The sequence below is a fragment of the Mesocricetus auratus genome, unplaced genomic scaffold (assembly GCF_017639785.1).
Source record: "Mesocricetus auratus isolate SY011 unplaced genomic scaffold, BCM_Maur_2.0 Super-Scaffold_100027, whole genome shotgun sequence".
Taxonomy (NCBI): Eukaryota; Metazoa; Chordata; class Mammalia; order Rodentia; family Cricetidae; genus Mesocricetus; species Mesocricetus auratus.
The window spans coordinates 1,264,978-1,283,539 of NW_024429208.1; the positions used below are offsets into that span (position 1 = coordinate 1,264,978).

At 54.8% G+C, this 18,562-nt stretch overlaps 2 protein-coding genes across 2 annotated transcripts; one reads left to right on the forward strand and one right to left on the reverse strand.

Moving 5' to 3' along the window:
• Window positions 1–90: 90 nt before the first annotated feature.
• Window positions 91–4,788, forward strand: CUNH6orf136 (chromosome unknown C6orf136 homolog). The gene is made up of 6 exons (XM_005087601.4): window positions 91–258; window positions 1,727–2,128; window positions 2,456–2,544; window positions 2,722–2,922; window positions 4,347–4,416; window positions 4,502–4,788. The coding sequence occupies exons 1-6, from the start codon at window positions 187–189 to the stop codon at window positions 4,613–4,615; spliced, it is 948 nt and encodes a 315-aa protein (XP_005087658.1). The 5' UTR covers window positions 91–186; the 3' UTR covers window positions 4,616–4,788.
• A 47-nt stretch (window positions 4,789–4,835) lies between these two features.
• On the reverse strand, window positions 4,836–18,222 carry Dhx16 (DEAH-box helicase 16). The gene is made up of 20 exons (XM_013126371.3): window positions 17,836–18,222; window positions 16,247–16,491; window positions 15,987–16,152; window positions 15,678–15,734; window positions 14,944–15,198; window positions 14,636–14,839; window positions 14,328–14,522; window positions 13,688–13,798; window positions 13,483–13,598; window positions 12,133–12,343; window positions 11,857–11,955; window positions 11,608–11,760; window positions 9,837–9,977; window positions 9,528–9,690; window positions 9,328–9,446; window positions 9,169–9,236; window positions 8,419–8,581; window positions 8,175–8,336; window positions 6,905–7,078; window positions 4,836–5,050 (listed from the first exon to the last, which is right to left on the reverse strand). The coding sequence occupies exons 1-20, from the start codon at window positions 18,040–18,042 to the stop codon at window positions 4,922–4,924; spliced, it is 3,138 nt and encodes a 1,045-aa protein (XP_012981825.1). The 5' UTR covers window positions 18,043–18,222; the 3' UTR covers window positions 4,836–4,921.
• Between the last annotated feature and the right edge of the window lie 340 nt (window positions 18,223–18,562).

The window sequence follows — 18,562 nt, forward strand, 5'->3', positions numbered from 1 at the left end:
GCACCCGCGCAGCGGCGGCTCCGGCGTCGGGGCCCGTACCGCGCAGGCGCACGGTGTCTCCGTTTCTCCCCCCTCAGCCCCGGTCCCCTCCCTCCTTCCCCTTCACGCAGCCGGCCCCCGGGGCGCGCGCCGCCCAGCGAGGAGACGGGACGCGGGAGGCGCAGAGCCTCTCACCCCCGGGACACCATGTACCGCCCGAGCCGGGGGACCGCCCGGCGCCTCGGGCCCTGCCTCCGCGCCTACCAGGCTCGAACCCAGGTGAGGCGGAGGCGGCCGGCCGGGGGCGAGTGAGCGGGCGGAGACCCTCGGAGCCGGGCGGGCGAGGGGCGGGGCGCCGGGCGCGCAGGCGCCGTGGCCCTCGCAGCCCCTTCCCAGCCCGGCGCTGCGCTGCGCACCGCTGCACGCGTTAGGGGGCGCGGGGCTGTCGCAGGCCAGCGGGGACGGGGCCTGCGGGGACGGGCGAGCCCGGTGAGGTGCCGCCCTGCGCCCCAGCCTCCGCCGTTACCTGCGCCTGGAGGTGATCTGAAGGGCAGGCAGGGCAGGGAGGCCGGAACTGCGGGCCTGCGGTGCACCTGCTGGTAAGGCTGGCCCCGTGCGGGCCGCCGCACCGCCACGCCTTCCCGGCAGGCAGGGAAGGTGCCCCGAGGGCAAGGCCAGGCACCAAGGTACCCCCGCCCCCGGGGCTCCTTGGCAACCGAGGGACTTGGACTCGGTCCTGACCCAGGGTGGCCTGCGGTCCTTGCAGTAGCAGCGGTTAGTGACCCCAGGAGTTCGCGCTTCGGCAGTCGGCCAGGGTTCTGTCATTCAGTGAGGCCCCAGAACGGTAATGGTTGGCGTTTTACGTGCCACTTTATGGATGGTGAGGTTTAATGCACACTGGTGACCCTGTGCAGCCCTCGTAATAAGTCTCTCGAGGTCTCACTGCCCTCCATTCACAGGAAACCGAGGCGTAGGGAGAGAGCCCTGGAGGTTTCGCCCGCATGTTCTTTGCCCTGCATAGCTGTTTCAGAGCCGTGAACAAGTTACTAGGTCACTTCATTTCATCCATGATAGGGTAAACCGGTTCTTCAATCGTTCATAAAATGTTCTTTGAAAGGAGCTTACTTATTTTGTGTGCGTTGGTGCGTTGCCGTTGGTGTCAGGTGTCCTGGAACCGGAGTCACAGACAGGTGTCAGCTACCATGTGCTGGGTGCTGGGAATTGAACCCGGGGTCCTCTGGGAGAGCAGTCAGTGCTCTTAGCTCCCCCTGCCCCCCAGCCGTCGCTCCAGTCCCCGTAAAATACATTCTTACAATTCTTGGAGTCAAAGGCGCAAAACTGGCTGCCAGTAGTGAGGGGATTGTACATGTAGAGGTGCTTTTCATCGGAGATAGGACGGGCGAGCCCATGCCTCTTCCCTCTGCCAATTCTCCCTCTGCCAGAGGAGCAGGTGGGGTTTGCCGCTATAAGCAGCCCCGCTTGGGTGAAGCATTAGATTAGATTGGGTGAAGCATTAGATTTGGTGAAGCATTAGATTACATTGGGTGAAGCATTACATTGGGTGAAGCATTAGATTGGGTAAGGCATTAGATATCTGGTCTTTTGTGTTTTTGAAACCAGGTGTCACTGTGTGCTCCTGGCTGGCCCAGAACTCACGGGAGCGAGCAGTACTGCGTCCATCCCTCTCCCTACACCCCCGTGCCTAGCTTAGACATCTGATTCTTTTTTTTCTTTCCCTTCTCTTTAGGACCAGCTTCCTCCTCGGGCTCTACCATTCCCACCCCTCTGGCCCCACGCCTCCCCACCCCCTTATCCATCCTTCCCTCTCCCCTGGTCACTCACACCCCCACGTCCTCCCACCCACCGTCTTCCTCAGGCTCTCCCCCCACCTCTGTTTCAGGTCCAGGCTGTCAATTCGTTGTGGGTGGTTCTTCCTGTGGGAAAGGGGGAGGAGGGACCAGGGCCCGAGTTGCACAATGGCTGTCTGGATGGACTCAGGAGCCTTTTTGAGGGACCCCCTGGCCCCCACCCTGGGGCTTGGCTACCTTTCCAAGCTCCCGGAGCTCCCCACCCTTCCCCTGCCACCCCATCAAGAGATCAGAATATGGAGGAGCACCTGGCTGTCATGCATGAGAAACTGAGGCAAGAGGTAAGCGGGAAAGAATGCAGAGACAGGCTAGTCATCCATAACTGAACTGTCTTCCTGGGGAAGCGGCTGTCCCTCTGTTTGGAGTAAAGAACAGTTAGTTCGATTGGAGTGACCTTTCAGGTGGGAATGGACATTAGATGACCCTAAAAGTAGATAACAGAAATAAGCCAAACCGGTGACAGGCCTGTAATACAGTCAGTCAGGAGGTTGGGGGGGTGAGAATTTCAAGGTCAAGGCCAGACTGGGCAAACAAACACACCCTGCCTCAAAATTAAATGATAACATCTTTCCTCTCCCACTGAGTTGACTCCATCTTCTTCTGCCCAGCTCCCTACCCTCTTCCTTCGCTCCCATGACTACACCCTGTATTCTACGGACGTGGAGTTCATCAATGAGATCCTGAACGTTCGTACCAAGTGAGAGTTGGGGCAAGGGAGGGAGAAGAGGACCCAGTGCTAATCACCTGAGCCTTGTCTCAGAGAAGGTTCTATCTAGGCTGCTTGAGACTTGACTCTTCCCTGCTCCCCGAACAAAAGCCAGCTTGGGTTTCCAGTTGGGCAATCCTGACATCCCTATCCCTTTGATTCTCACAGGGGCCGGACATGGTACATTATGTCCCTGACCCTTTGCCGCTTCCTGGTTTGGAACTATTTTGCACAGTTTCGGTTGGAGATTCTACAGCTGACCCGCCACCCCGATAACTGGACCCTGCAAGCCCGCTGGCGTCTAGTAGGTCTGCCCATACACATGCTCTTCATGCGTTTCTACAGGCGCGATAAAGAGGATCTTTACCGGTAAGACCCCCCCCCAACTGCAATGGCTTCCCTAATACTACTACTGTCTTGGAAGTTGGTGATCCTGTCTTGATTTGGCTGTAGATTTCCCAAGGGTAGAGATTTTAGTCTATTTTTTTATTTTTATTTTAATTATTTTTGTGTTTATGTGCATCTGGTAGTGCACACTGTGGCATGTAAGTGAAGTTTCAGAGGACAACTTGTGAGAGTTAGCTCACGCACTCTACCATGTAGGTAGGTCCTGGGGATTGAACTCAGGGCCACAGGCTTGCCTGCAAGCACCTGTACTCACTTAAACCATCACGATGGCCCAGTCTACTTTTAATAAAATTAATAGATTTTTGTGTCTATTAAAAACCCCAGCCAGGCTGGGCGTTGGTGGAGCAAGCCTTTAATCCCAGCACTCGGGAGGCAGAGGCAGTTGGATCTCTGTGAGTTCAAGGCCAGCCTGGTCTACAGAGCAAGTTCCAGGACAGCCTCCAAAACAATACAGAGAAACCCTGTCTGGGAAAAACCAAAAAAAAAAAAAAAAAAAAAAAACCAGAAACCCCAGCCAGGTGGTGGTGGCATACACCTTTAATCCCAGCACTAGGAGGATAGAGACTAGCAGATCTGTTTTTGAGTTCAAGGCCAGCCTGGTCTCCAAATCGAGTCCCAGGACAGCCAGGGCTACACAAAGAAACCCTGCCTCTGAAGAATAAAAAAGAAACCTCTGGATTTCAGTTTCTTCCTATGCTACTTGAACCTGACAAGTGACGAGTACTTATTTACCGAACAAAGTATTCCTGCTTCCTGGAGGATCAGGAGTCAAAGGCCAGCCTTGACTGTATGAAGCCATCTCGAAAACCAAACGAACAAAAATACTGCATCCTAAAAATGCAGTTTCACAGCCCTTGGTGAAGTACATGGTTAAGTTTCTGGCCGGTACATCCCCCCAAATTACTAGGCTCAGCCTGTACCATTGTACTTAAGCATTTAAGTGATTCTGGGCCAGTGAGATGATCCAGTGGGTAAGTAAAGGTGCTTGACTCCAAGCCTGCCAACCTCGGCTCAGTACCCAGTGCCCGCCTGACGGGAGGGAGGGAGGAGATGACTCCCTAAATCGTCTTCTGCCGGGGCAAGCACTTACCCACCTCCCCAGTCAGACAACTAGTGTTTCACCAATTTGGCTGTGCAGTAGAATAACCTAAGGTCTTCTATAGAGTGGCACTGTGATGTAATTGCTCTGAATGTAGCCTGAGCTTGAGGATCTTAAGTTCCTAGGTGGCTGCTGGGCACAGTAGGGTGTGACTGTGATAGTCCTAGTGTTCAAGCCCGAGAATTGGAAGTCAGAACAGGTCACCAGGTGGATCTGACACGCGGCAAACTTTAGGAACTGGTTTTCACAAATACTTTAACTAAGCCTTAGCTTCTCCCTTCTCCAGGACCTTTGATGCCTATTCCACCTTCTACCTGAATTCCAGTGGCCTCATTTGCCGCCACCACCTAGACAAGGTGAGTGTTGGGAGTGTGCGGGGGTAGGGTGAAGGGCAGAACATGTCTGTGTTCCTCCCTAGCCTCCGTTAACCTGTCTCTGCAGCTGACACCTTCGCACTCTCCATCAACGCCTGTGAAGAAGCTGCTGGTGGGAGCTCTGGTGGCCCTGGGGCTGTCAGAACCAGAGCCCCGCTTACACACGTGTTCCAAGGCCTGATCCAGACCTGGGGGAGGCGTCACTGAAGACTTCGATGCGCACAAGAGGAGGCGGAGGTGGACGAGAATGTCGAGAGCCGGCCACCTCCCTCCGCTCCCTTTCCTTTCCCATCTCATGCTGTGTAAAGCTGCTGTGTAATTTAATTTGTAAATAATAAAGTTTAAGCACGATGAGGTAGAGTTTCATGTCACTTTCTCGGGGCCTCAAAGTTCCCACACACTTCATTCCAAAAATAATTTTATTTACTAGGTATTAAATAACATATGGAAGGAAGGAAGCGGCGTGGCCCAGTCCGTTTGTCATCCTCTAGCCCAGCTCTTCTCGGGTCTTGCCTACTTTTTTGGGCATTTTCTTCGCATGGGGATCTTCTAGTTCCTTGGCCTTGTAGTAGTGGGGGGCCACTTCCAGGAGCCAGCTGCTCTCAATCTCCAGTACCTGTGAGGGGACGCAGAGGTCAGCAGGCCCTTCACTCCCAAGCCAGGATTTTCCTGTGTGGCTTCTCCTCCCCTCTGACTGGGGCAAGGAGAAAGCAGCATGTCTCATGCTGACAGGGCAGGCGAACCCTGGCCTGCTCAAGACAGCAGGTCAGTGAGTCCCGAGGAGAGCCTGCTCCTCAGGGCAGACTTCATCTGCTTCCTTTGCCTCTGTGGCCCCAGCACGCTGTGCACACCCTTCATTGATGCTGGATATGAACCCGGGCGCTCTTGCTTGCTACAGAAGACTCGGCGAAGTCTCCTCGGCATGCCCTCTGTTGTTCCCACATTTAAAGGACATTTTATGTGTATGGCTGCTTTGCCTACACACGTTTGTATACTACACGCATGCCTGGTGCCCAAGAATGCCAGAAGAGGGTGTCAGATGCCCTAGAACCGGAGTTAAGAGGCAGCTGTGGGCCACCAGGAGGGTGCCGGGAATTGAACTTAGGTCTCCTGGAAGAGCAGTCAGTGCTCTTACCTGGCTAAGTCATCCCTCTAGCTCTGTTACTTTGGATCATGTGAGTGTAGGGTGTGTGTGAGTGTGAGTGCAGTGCTTTCTGCAGAAGTGGGTGGTGTGATGGATGTATGTGTGTGTCTGTGTGAGTGTCTGTGTGACTGTGTGAGTGTGTGTGTGAGTGACTGTGTGTGTGTGAGTGTCTGTGTGACTGTGTGAGTGTGTGTGTGAGTGACTGTGTGACTGTGTGTGTGTGTGAGTGTCTGTGTGTGTGTCAGTGTGTGTGTGAGTGCAGTGCTTTCTGCAGAAGTGGTGGTGTGACAGATGTTTCCCGGAACTGGAGTTACAGGTGGTTGTGAGCTGCTTGCTCTGTGGGTGCTGGGAACTGAACCCGGGTCCTCTGCAAGAACAGTGAGTGCTCTAGACCACCAAGTCATCTCTGCAGCCCCACAGTGACCTAGGCGGATCTTAAATGTGTTGTCCTCCTGCCTCACCTTCTTGAGCACCAGGGACTACAGACCTGTGCCGTCAGGTACAGCTTCAATATCTATTGAATGAGTTACAATTCTCAGATCTTGGAAAGCACTAACAATTGCAGGAAAAGATTTTTTTTTTAATAGTTATTATGTAAGCCGGGCGTTGGTGGCGCACGCCTTTAATCCCAGCACTCGGGAGGCAGAGGCAGGCGGATCTCTGTGAGTTCGAGGCCAGCCTGGTCTACAAAGTGAGTTCCAGGACAGCCTCCAAAGCCACAGAGAAACCCTGTCTCGAAAAACCAAAAAAAAAAAAAAAAAAAAAATTTATTATGTATACAACATCCTGCTCCATGTATGCCTGCACACCAGAAGAGGGCACCAGGTCTCATTACGGATGGCTGTGAGCCACCATGAGGTTGCTGGGAATTGAACTCAGGACCCCTGGAAGAGCAATCAGTGCTCTCTTAACCTGCAAGCCATGTCTCTATCCCCGGTTTTTGTTTTTTTTTTATATATTTTTTTCTTTTTTTGGTTTTTTGAGACAGTTTCTCAGGATTGCTTTGGAGGCTGTCCTGGAACTTGCTCTGTAGACCAGGCTGGTCTCGAACTCACAGAGATACACCTGCCTCTGCCTCCAGAATGCTAGGATTAAAGGCGTGCGCCACCAACGCCTGCCCCTTTTTTTTATATTTATGTGTAATGATACCAAGGACTGTGCCACTGAGCTACATCCCAAGCATACATTAAGTCTGATTACATTTGATCCTAAGTTAAACTAAGACACCTTCCTGTTTCAGTGACGGTCCCAGAAACATGAACTTAAGATGCCAGCAGACTGTCTCCCAGTCTCCACCATCTGAGCAGGCAACAGTTCCTTCCTTACCTGTCTCATGAACTCCTTTGTGGTCAAGACAAGCTCATGGTAGAGCAGCCAGCGTGGCTGTTGTTCAAAGAGAGAGGAGTTGGGGTGGATAAACACCGTCTGCTGCTGCTTAACTGTGCGGTAGCCACTCCGAGTCAGCCTTGCTGTGTGGTAAAAATAACCCGAAGTGATGGCCTAAGGAGCAAGAAAGGAAGGTTAGGCACCCTCGGGGCCTTCCACGCCCCACCTCTGAGCTCAGGTTTCTGGAGAACTAGAAAGGCGAGGGACCCGTGAAGAAGCCACTGACGTGTGCTGTCCAGGGAAGGGAGGGCTCCAGTAAACACCAGGGAGGAGAGCTCGGGCAGGGAGAGAGCCGTGTACCCTCAGAAGTGGATGACGTGTCTGAGGAAGGACGTGTGTGAGGTAACAGTTTTCTTTGAGATGGTAACATACCACCCTGCAGTGAAGCTCTTCAAGGAACTCAAAACAGCTCGAGGAGGTCCCAAAGCCTGACCAGATTCCAGAGTAATCAATGGACGCCATGTCCCTCAGACACGACAAGGTGCAAAGAATACTCTGGAGGCCTGACCAGCTGCTTGGAAGAAACAAACCAACCAAGCCCCCGAAAGGGTTAGACCAACTCTTTCCAACCTGCTGAGCTGCCTGCAGGCTTGGCAGTGAGCTTCAGGTTCCCGGATTTTGTGAACTGCCACCCATAGTGGGGTGGGCTTTGGTGACGCAGCTGTCTTTGAGTCATTTCTGCTCCTGTGAGTAATGCAGTAATCCCTTGCTCGTATTCCTACCAGTAGCCCGGATAAAACTCACTGGTTCACCACATTCGACTTGGTGGGCTCCCTATCTGTGGTAAGAGACGAGTGCAGCGTCTGCCCAGGGAAAGTTTTATCTTGTAACATAGCAACTCCTGCACTGTCCGCTGACTGACACATACACTTCCATACATACATAATGACTCCTGCACTGCCTGCTAACTTACACATGTACTTCCATACATACATACATAGTGACTCCTGCACTGTCCGCTGACTGACACATGTACTTCCATACATACATGAAAGAAGACAACAGGGTGCCAGGTGGGGCCGCACACCTTTAATCCCGGCACTCGGGAGGCAGAGGCAGGCGGATCTCTGTGCGTGTGAGGCCAGCCTGGTCTACAGAGCGAGTTCCAGGATAGCCAGGGCTACACAGAGAAACCCTACCTTGTAAAAATGAAGAGAGAGAGAGAGAAAACAAACAAAAAAGACAAAACATTAACAACAAAAACCCTGACCTTGCGCACACGAATGTAGTCTCCTTGGCAGGAAGTCAAGCCAACTTCCACGCGCTCCAAGAGCCCCTCCAGCTGCTCCCGCACGTCCCGGGCTCGGCGCATGGATCTGAACTGTACAAAGTTTTCATAGCACCACTGGGAAGAGTAGCCACTTTCAGCCCACTGCGAAGATGGGGGGGGTATGTTTAGGACACATCGGGACACAAGTATCCCACACTTCCCAAATTCCCACGTGCCCAGTGACCTGTGTGTACACATTTAGCAGGACCAGGTGGTCCCCACCAGGGAGGAAGAAGTTGACACGGGCGTTGTCAGCATGGACGACCTTGTCCTTGGGCCGGTAGAAGATGGAGTTGTTGACAGACAGCATAGCAGCCACTGTCAGGATCTCTTCTGAGCAGCTGTACCTGGTATGGGGCAGCAAGAGATGAGGTCAACACAAGACACCAAAGAACAAACGAGGACAGACAGACTCCCATCTCACTCCTCCTCTTCTTACTTACTCACTTGCTTATTTATTTATTTATTGTCTTTTTTTTCAAGACAGTGTTTCTCTATGTAACTGCCCTAGCACTTGCTCTTGTAGACCAGGCTGGTCTCGAACTCACAGAGATCTGCCTGCCTCTGCCTCCCGAGTGCTGGGATTAAAGGCGTGTGCCGTCTGCCAATGCCTGGCTAACATTTTGTTTTGTTTTTTAACATTTTCCTTCTATTTTTTTTAAGATTTATTTATTTATTATGTATAGTATGCAGCCGCATGTTTGCTGCAGGCCAGCAGAGGGCACCAGATCTCATTATCAATGGGTCTAAGCTACCGTGTGGTTGCTGGGAATTGAACCCAGGTCCTTTGGAAGAGCAGCCAGTGCTCTTAACACTGAGCCATCTCTCCAGCAAGACTTCTTAAATAAAGACCACGATGAGAAAGGAAGACAGAGGTGACACTTGGGACTGAGGAGGCGTGGCCAGCTGGCACTGGATGGGGGAGCAGACTTACTTCTCAGAGGCCAAGATCATTTTAGACAGCATGGGATCCACAGGCAGCTCGGCCATCTTTCGACCAGACTTTGAAAAAAAGAAAGGGAACGGTGAGGCCTGTCTTCCCTCAAGTTCCTGCCTCTCCTTCATCCTGCCCCAGGCCATGCGGTCTCCTCACCGTGGTGAGTTCTCCCAGGTGGTTGAGGGCTCCCAGTGCATAAAGCTGTTCCAAAGCCAGCAGCAGGGTCTCGTAGGGTGGCGGGTCCAGGAAGTCAAAGTGCATCAGGTCATGGATCCCTGGAGAGAGGGATGAAGAATGAAGAGAGCCCTAAGCAGGCACCGGAGGCCCTGGGGGGGGGACACGGGCAGCCCTGTCACCTAGGCTCTTCAGCAGCAGCACCACGTTGCCCAGGCTTGTCCTCTGGATCTCAGGAACCGTGGTCTCCTCCAGCTCATGCTGATAGGCCCAGGCTGTGTACAGGCGGAAGCACTTCCCTGCGGCCACCCGACCTGCACGGCCAGCCCGCTGGTTGGCGGAGGCCTGGAAAGGAAGGAGAGGCAAACACGTGGCCGGGGCGGTGTTGACTCAGACGCCTGGCGTATGCGGGTCCTCAAATGCTGCTACGGGCCAAGCATCCTCTGGGGGAGCAATCTGTCGCCCTCGACCCCGTGGAGATGCGGGCTGACCTTGCTGCAGGGCGTGACCGTGAGAGACTCCATGCCCGTGCGGGGATTGTAGCTCTTCTGCTTGCAGAACCCTGGGTCCAGCACGTAAATGATGCCTTCGATGGTGAGCGACGTTTCTGCGATGTTTGTTGCCACAACCACCTAAGTGAGAGGACGGCGCCACCGGGGACCCAGCCCCCGGGACACCCAGAGAAAGCTCAGCGCAGTGAGGAACAGGGCAAAGGGAGACGGTGTCCAGAGGTCAGGAGATGAGGCGAGACCAACAGCAGGGTGACAGGTAGGGGCTGGCGGTCAGCAGGGCCATAATAAAGAAACGAAGCTGGATGTAGGGTTTTCCGTCAGAGATGGAAGCCGCGGATGCCCGGGGTCCTGCCCTCGCCTCCCAACCACCACCCGGTACCTGTCTCCACACATCACTTCCGCTAACAGCCCGCTCACCCATCCCCCTGCCTCTATACCCAGTTCTATCACACGGCATTCAGGGTGGCCCTTTTAAAATACTTCAACCTGTCAGTTCCCACCCAAACCCAACGACGGAACCAACCTACGCCCTGACAGCCTGAACTACTTCACCTACGGCTGCTTCCCGAACACATCGATCATCCTGCCGTGCTCACACCCCACAACGCCTGCTGCAGACACCCTTCTATCGGATGCTCTGCCCCCGCCCTCCCCTCAGCAGGGCAGTCCTCCCAGGCAATGGGCAGGGTCCCCTCCTCTCTCCTCTACCCTGCCCTGGCCTTTAGAGAGCAACCTCCTGCCCTTCTTCGTCTTCAGCCCTGAGTCTGTTTGCACGCTCCCAGGCGGCTACCCTGAATCTCTTTACTGCACTCAACGCAAGACCAGGTTTACGTGTTCACTGTCTCCTCCCATCAGACTTTGCCCATCAGTCCCCGCTCCCATGCAGCATGTGCTGGGCCTCAACGCTGTGGCCTCACACACGCCAGGCAAGTGTTTTACCACGGAGCCACGTCTCCACACCCTCAACAAATATTTGCTCAGTGAGGGTCCTGACTCTACTTAAAAATCATTTGGTTCTTAAGATCTGAGTACAGCTGGACAGTGATGGCGCATGCCTTTAATCCCAGCACTCGGGAGGCAGAGGCAGGTGGATCTCTGTGAGTTTGAGGTCAGCCTGGTCTACAGAGCTAGTTCTAGGCAGCCAGGACTGCACAGAGAAACCATCTTGAAAAACCAAGATAGACAGATAGATAGACAGACAAGAGATAGATAGATGATAGGTCGATAGAGATAAATGATAGGTAGAGATAAATAGATGATATAGATGACTGATAAATAGGAGATAGGTAGATAGATATAAATAGATGATAAATAGATAGATATAGATAGATAGATAGATAGATAGATAGATAGATAGATAGATAGATAGATAGGAAAATAAAATAAAATCTGGGCGCTTCAAAAGCCCCGTCCTAGCCCATGGTTGTTTGGCTTTGGCCTCTGCTGCACCACCTGAGACTCCCAAACCTACCCCTCTCAGACTTTAAACACACATCGGCTTCCCTCTGGGACTTCCTAGCCATTTTCCCAAAGGTTCACTCAAATCTTTTGTCCCCACAAACAAAGCTTCCTTGGCCCCGGGAACTTGAAGCTTGCATTCTCTCAGCCGATTTCATCTCTCTCAGCTGGAAGGTGAGGGGCTGGCTGTTTCTCGGCTATGTCCAGCAGCTCAGGGGACAGCACGTGCCTCCTTCAACACTCATTGTATGCCCGCAGGGGGAAAGAGTAAAGGTCTGCCTCTCCCACTGACCTTGCGGGCCCCGGGGGGTGTGGGCTGGAAGATGCGGGCCTGCATGTCCGAGGGTAGGTTGGCATAAATGGGCAGCACCAGGAGCTCCCGGATTTTGGAACCCAGTCGGCGGCAGCGGTCCTGGAGCATCTCACAGGCCGCCTCGATCTCCTCCTGAACACAGGCAGGGCAGGAGGGCAGGAGTCCTAGAGTCACACACCAGCCCATCCTTCCCCCAGAACCCTCCACCCACTCCACCGCAGTTCATACCTGTCCGGTCAGGAATACCAGTATGTCCCCAGGGGGCTGGGTCACGTGGATCTGCAGCACAGACACCACACAGGCTTCCAGGTAGTCGGCCTCTGGGGCCTGTGGAGGTGGGAGATCCAGGGTCGCAGAGGGCTACCCTCTCAGGCTCTTCTCAGTGCTCAGCGTATCTTTTACCCTCCCCCCCAAACTGGATGTCCCATGAGAGCCTTCCCTCGACAGCCTCCTAACCGGCCCCAGCTCCTCCGCCTCAAATGAAACCCTCCTCCCGAGGGGCACCTTGGTATAGAAGATGTCAACTGGAAACCTGCGTCCAGGGATTCGGAAGACGGGGGCGTCATCGAAGAAGGTGGAAAACCGGGCAGTGTCCAGTGTGGCTGAAGCTACCAGGACCTTGAGCTCGGGTCGGAATCGAGCAACATCCTTAATCAACCCGAAGAGAATGTCTGTGTGCAGGGTGCGCTCATGAGCTTCATCCACCATCACGACACTAGGGGCAAGGGGAGAGTGAGGAGAAGGGACAGGGACGCACGCGTCTCTCAGCAGCCAGTGGGATTGGACAGCAGGTAGCTGGATGAAAGGGAGGGAGCCGTGAGTGGGGGCGGGGCAAAGAGAAGTCCGGGTATGTGACTGACAGACGCTGAGCAAGGCCAGGGTTCTGTCATCCGCAGCCCATCCTGGCCTTGGCTGAGAAAAGCAGTCAAGATGGTGTTGTAAAATGTTCAGCAGTAAAGGAGCCACCAAGCCTGAGGACCTGAGTCTGATCCCTGGAACTGATTCCTGCAAGCTGTCTCCTGAGCCCCTACATATGCACCATGATGCGAGCGCGCACACACATACATACAGACACACACGCGCGCGCACACACACACACACACACAGACAGACACATACATACATAAGCACACATACATGCATATACACACATAAACACATATACATACACATATACATACATATTCAGATACATAGTCAAACACACATACATACATATACACATACATATTCACAAATACATGCACACATACATACTCACACATACTTACACACAGACATACATACATATACATACATACAAACACACACACACATATTCACAGATACATATTCAAACATGCACACATACATACATACACACATACATATAAACACATACATATTCACACACACATACATACTCACACATACACACAGACACATACATACATATACACACATACAAACACACACACATATACACACACAGACACACACACACATTTTTTTTTCAAATGTACAAAAGCCAACAGGGCAGGGAAGTCTAGAAGCCAGGCCTGGAACAAGTCAGGTATCTCTGGGTCAGTCTCTCTGGAAGACGTGAAAGTAGAACATGCCTTAAAGGAAACACCGCTTGGTGCGGCGGCTCTTGCTGTAGACCCACAAGACTGAGGCCAGCCCATGTTACACAGTGAGTCCCAGGCCTGCCTGGGCTATAGAATGAAACCGTGTCTCAACACACTCAAGAGAACTGGTGGTCGCCTGGCTCTGTGGGAAGAAAGAGATTAAGGAAAACAAGAGTCTCTGAGGTCGCGGGCAGCAGAGGAGTGAGGTGGTGGTGACATCCACCGAGAGGCAGGGACCCGTGTGTACCTGTAGCTCGCAAGGTCGGGTTCAGAGAGGAACTCCCGCAGCAGCATCCCGTCCGTCATGTAGCGGAGAACGGTTCTCTCTGATGTGCAGTCCTCAAACCGGATGCTGTAGCCAACCTGGCCAGAGACGTGAGGAGGTAAGAATGGCCGGTGCCCAGACCTGAGATGGGGGAGGCTTCCCTCTCCTGAACCCCCAGGGAACTTACCTCATTCCCAAGCTTCACTCCCATCTCCCGGGCCACTCGGGCGGCCACACTCATGGCCGCCACTCTCCGGGGCTGGGTACAAGCTATCTTCATGCCCTTCTTTGTGTAGCCCTACAGAGAGGAGGAGGCATTCCTCTGCTGCACAGGCTGGCGTGAGCCAGGCAAGGCAGGAGAAGGGAACCAAGGGCCCCCAGGGGATGCCAAGCCAGCCATGCAGGCCGCGCTTACAGCCTGGGCTCTGCTAGACTTGAGCTGACCAGGGACAGAATGCCTGGGGCAACAGCCAGAAGCAAGGGACGACAGGAAAACAAGCGCTTCTATTCTTAGTTCTCTCGCCCCTGCAGAGGGAAAGCAGGGCAGGGGTCGTGCAGGGTTGAAACGCATGCGGTTCAGATGTGTGCTCTGCATCTCTCCCTGCTCGCAGGGCAGACCCGTGTGCCCTCGCTCACATCAGGCATGGGTGTGTGACGGCAGCCAGGACAGAACGGCAGAGAACGGGATCTGAATGTGTCTGAAAAGCCTCAGGCCCTGGGCGACGGACAGGACAGGACAGGACAGGACTCTTCCAACCCTCACACACTTGGGAATGCCAGGGCCAACTCAAGGCCTGGGCCCTTAGCGACATGATGCCATCACTGACCTCTTCGAAGAGGTACTGCGGGATCTGTGTGGTCTTCCCGGAGCCGGTCTCGCCTTCGATGATGAGGACCTGGTGGTTGGCAATGGCTGTCAGGAGCTCCTCTCGGAAGGGGAACACGGGCAGGCTGCGGCGGACGGCCTGGATGGATTCCTTCTGCTGGGCCTGGGCTGATGGGGGCGGAACTGACGAGGGATCCTGAGGAAGCGGATGGGGGGGGTGAGGAGGAAGCGGATGGGGGGGTGAGGTTCCCCGTCCTCTGGTCCTCTTCCGGGGCCCCCTCGGCACACACCCCAGACTCTTCCTCTCACCTCGTCACCCTGGAGCTGGGCGGCACGGACGAACTCGATGGTCTCGTCCTCCTCCAGCACCAGCTGGTACTTGGGCTCCTGGGCCGCGGCGTCTCTGGCCCCAAACTTGAGGGATGCTGCACCTAGCCGGGCCTCCTCCCAGCGCCGCTGCTCCTCTCCCGGGGCACCCGATTCCTCTTCCACTATGTCCACGGCTCGCGCTGGCTGTGGAGAGAGGCGCGCCGAAGGACGGAAGAAGGGTGGTCCTGGCTGCACCCTCCCTCCGCCCGCACTGCCTCGCCCCCGAGCAGGGACCCGGCTCCCCTCACCTGTCCTCGAGTCTCCTTGGGCATATGGTATCGATTAGTGGCCTCCAGCTTCTCCTGCTCGCCCGCTGCCCGGTACTCCCGGGCCAGGTCCCTCACGCGACGCTTGTACTTGAGCTCCCTGCGCTCGTGGCGGCTCAGCTCCACATCCCCGAACAGGACCTCCTCATCGGCCAGTTCTGCCTCCAGGTCCTCCAGCTTCTCCCGCTCCCGCTTCGCCAGGTACTCGCGACGAGACTTCTTGCGAAGCTCGGGGACCTGGGTCAGGAAGGAAAGTCAAATGATCTCACCCTACCAAGCAGCAACACAGTTCCCTACACGAGGAATGCGGGAAAACTCGAAAGATACGAGCTGCTTCGTGTTTCATCAAGGCTTGGGGACAGGAGAGGCCAAGTTTTACTCACGCTGTCAGTCAGGACCCCTGCACTAGAGACTGGTCACCCACCCACATTTCACTACGCTCTCTCCCCAGCCCTTCCTGCTATGGCCATCCACTCCATCAGCCTTTCGTCTTTGGATTTTGCTTCTTTTCTTGAAAGGTTTATTATGTATACAGTGTTCTGCTGCATGCATGTCTGCAGGCCAGGAGAGGGCACCCGATCTCATGACAGATGGCTGTGAGCCTCCATGTGGGTGCTGGGAACTGAACTCAGGACCCCTGGAAGAGCGGCCTGTGCTCTCGATCTCTAAGCCATCTCTCCAGCCCTGGTTCTTGCTTCTTGAACCCAGGGTCTCACCATGGCTTTCCGGTCTTCCTCAGCCATCTTGAGGCGTTTCTGAGCCTCTTCATAAGCCTGGAAGAAGAAATCACGGGAGGGGGTCATGAGGGTAAAGATACGCACATCTACAACCATTCCCCTCAGAACGACAAATGTGCTTCAGGAACCCCATCTCAGTGAAGAGCCTCTGATTTCCACCAGGCAGTGAGGCCCTTAGAAACCCCACAGGACCCTGTTACCCCACACGGGAACCCCAGTGACAACCCTGGTCTTCCCGGAGAGACACCTCTGCACCCAAATCCGGATTTACCCAGCAACGTTCTTCACCTTCTTATCTGATCGTTCCAGGACATTCCGGGTGCGGTCCTTGTCCCTCTGCCGAACCCGCTCTGCAAAGGCGTCCCGTTCCTCCAGGTCCTGAAGCCGCTCCCGCTCGGTCCGCTCCCACTCATCCTCCGAGGCCGGCTTCTCCTCCGCGGGTGATTTACTGCCCCTGCACCCGGCCCAGCGGCGTCAGAGAGGGGGACCCAGCCCCACGGCCAACCGCCGGCCCCGGTTCCCTCTCTGCGCGCTTCTGACTGACTTACCCTGTCTTCCCCTTCCCTGCCTCGGGAACCTCTTCCTCCTCGTCTTCCTCCTCCTCGCGGTGTTTCTTCCTGAGGTGCTTCCGTCTCTTCCGCTTCTTCTGGAGGCTGCTCTCGTCCCTGCCCACGGCCTCGTCGCCGCTCTCGCTGTCTTCCAGCAGCTTGTAAGATCGGTTCTTCTCCAGCAGGGCTCGGGCCTCTCGCTCAGCTGCCCGAGCTGGCTTTTCTACCGCAGCCTTCCGCGGCACCTGTCGGTGGAAAACGGGCGGTTGTGAGCAGCTTCCTGCCTTCGGTCGCTAGCTCAAGCCAGGCTTCATCATTCTCTGCTCCTTGGTGTCGGCTCAACCCCGGCGCTCTGCGCCTTCCAGGGACCCGTTTAGCAAATGATGATTGAAAACCACCCTATGGGGGCTGGAGAGATGGCTCAGAGGTTAAGAGCACTGACTGCTCTTCCAGAGGTCCTGAGTTCAATTCCCAGCAACCACATGGTGGCTCACAACCATCTACAATTCTATCTGGTGTATATGTAATAAATAAAAAAATCTTTAAAAAAAAAAAAAAAAGAAAACCACCCTATGGTGGAGGGCGGGACCCCACAGGTTGCCCTCTGACATCCACACATGGGCGTCCGTGCACAATGGATTTGGTGCTTTTATTTATTTTTATGAGCGTCTCGTGTTTTGCCTGCATTGTGTCTATGTGAGGGTGTTGGATCCCCTGGGGGAACTGGAGTTACAGACAGTTGTGAAATGCCATGTAGGTGCTGGGAATTGAACTCAGGACCTCTGGAGGAGCAGCCAGTGACCTTAATCTCTGGGCCATCTCTCCAGCCCCGCAATAGAATTTTTTTTTAAAGAGTTCAAATAGTTTACATCCTACGACCCATTTTCTTTATTTTTTTTATTTATTTACATGTATGGGTACGTGGAAAATATCACAAGAAGGCATCAGATCCCCATTTGGAGCTGTAATATCACATACAGGTCGTTGTGTGCCACTAGACCTGGACGCTGGGAACTTAAGTCCTCCGGAAGAGCAATAAGGGTTCTCTCCCGGTCCCCATCCTATTTCCTAACGGCTAATTCCCACAGCTCGACTCATCTGAGCGACTTTTCCCCCCTCCCCCGTTTACTTGGGACTGAACCCAAAACTTATTGTATGCTAGACCAACTGAGATAATGCACATCCTCAGCCAGGAAGGGGCTGTGCTGTACGCACTGTTACTAACAGGGCCCTAGGTTTAAGGCATGTTCGCAGATCCCTCTCTCCTAAGTCTCCTCCACAGCGCTGTACCTAGGTAACAGAGGGCAAAAGATAGATGCTTGGCAGAGCCGGGAGTAGTAGGTCCCTCTGCTATGGGAGGCTCTGTCTGTCTGTCTGTCTGTCTGTCTGTCTGTCTGTCTGTCTGTCTGCCTGCCTGTCTGTCTGTCTGTCTCTGTCTCTCTCTGAGAGTTCGCAGCCAGCCTGTGTGCTACACTGAGAGTTCCCAGGCTCTCCTCCAACAGACAGCTAGCTTACTCTCCATCTCCAGGCAAAGGATGCGCGCGCGCGCGCGTGCGCGGAGCGGTCTAACGTGGCCCGGCGGCACACACCTTGCTCCAGAGCCTCAGCGCGAAGTCCCGCGCCGGCCCGCCCAGGTCCAGAGTTTCGGTGTCGCGCAGCCGCTGCACAAACTCCTCGGCCGAGGCGCAGCGCTGCGCCGTGCCGATCAGGAACTGCGCGACGTGCCGCTCGCTCAGCCCCAGCACCGAGTGCAGCTCCTCCTGCACCCAGCGCTCCAGCCCCGCCGGCGTCGCCATGGCGACGCGTCCCGCTCCCGACGCGCAGCGGCCCAACCAGCCCGGACCAGCGGCGGGGTCAGGAGAGGTCTGCAGCGCCACTGGCGGCCCGCCCCGCACCGGCTGCCGTAGAGAGCCCCCTGATCCAGAGTGCTGAACTGGGTAGCCCTAAACTGCCTTCCAGACCCGCGAAACCCGGAAAGAGTTGAGCTCTTCCGGCCAGAGCTGAACGGTGGCTGGGAGGGTCCAAGTCGCGCAGCCTCTTTCCGGACGCTCACCGAGCAAGCTCAGCTCTCTGTCGCCTCCCGTGGGATGGTCCGCGCACGGGATCCTGCGCTCAGTCGACACAAGCCCTGTGCACAAGAAAGAGGGTTTCCATTGCTTGGGATAGAATGAAGAGAAAGCGGGGTTAGGAAACAAGGCATAGACTGCTCGGAGAACTCGAGTTCGATCCCCGGCACCCACATTCCTCACAACCAACGACTTGTAACTCCAGCTCCAGGGGGATGCAACACCTCTGGCCTCTACTGACTAGTGTGCA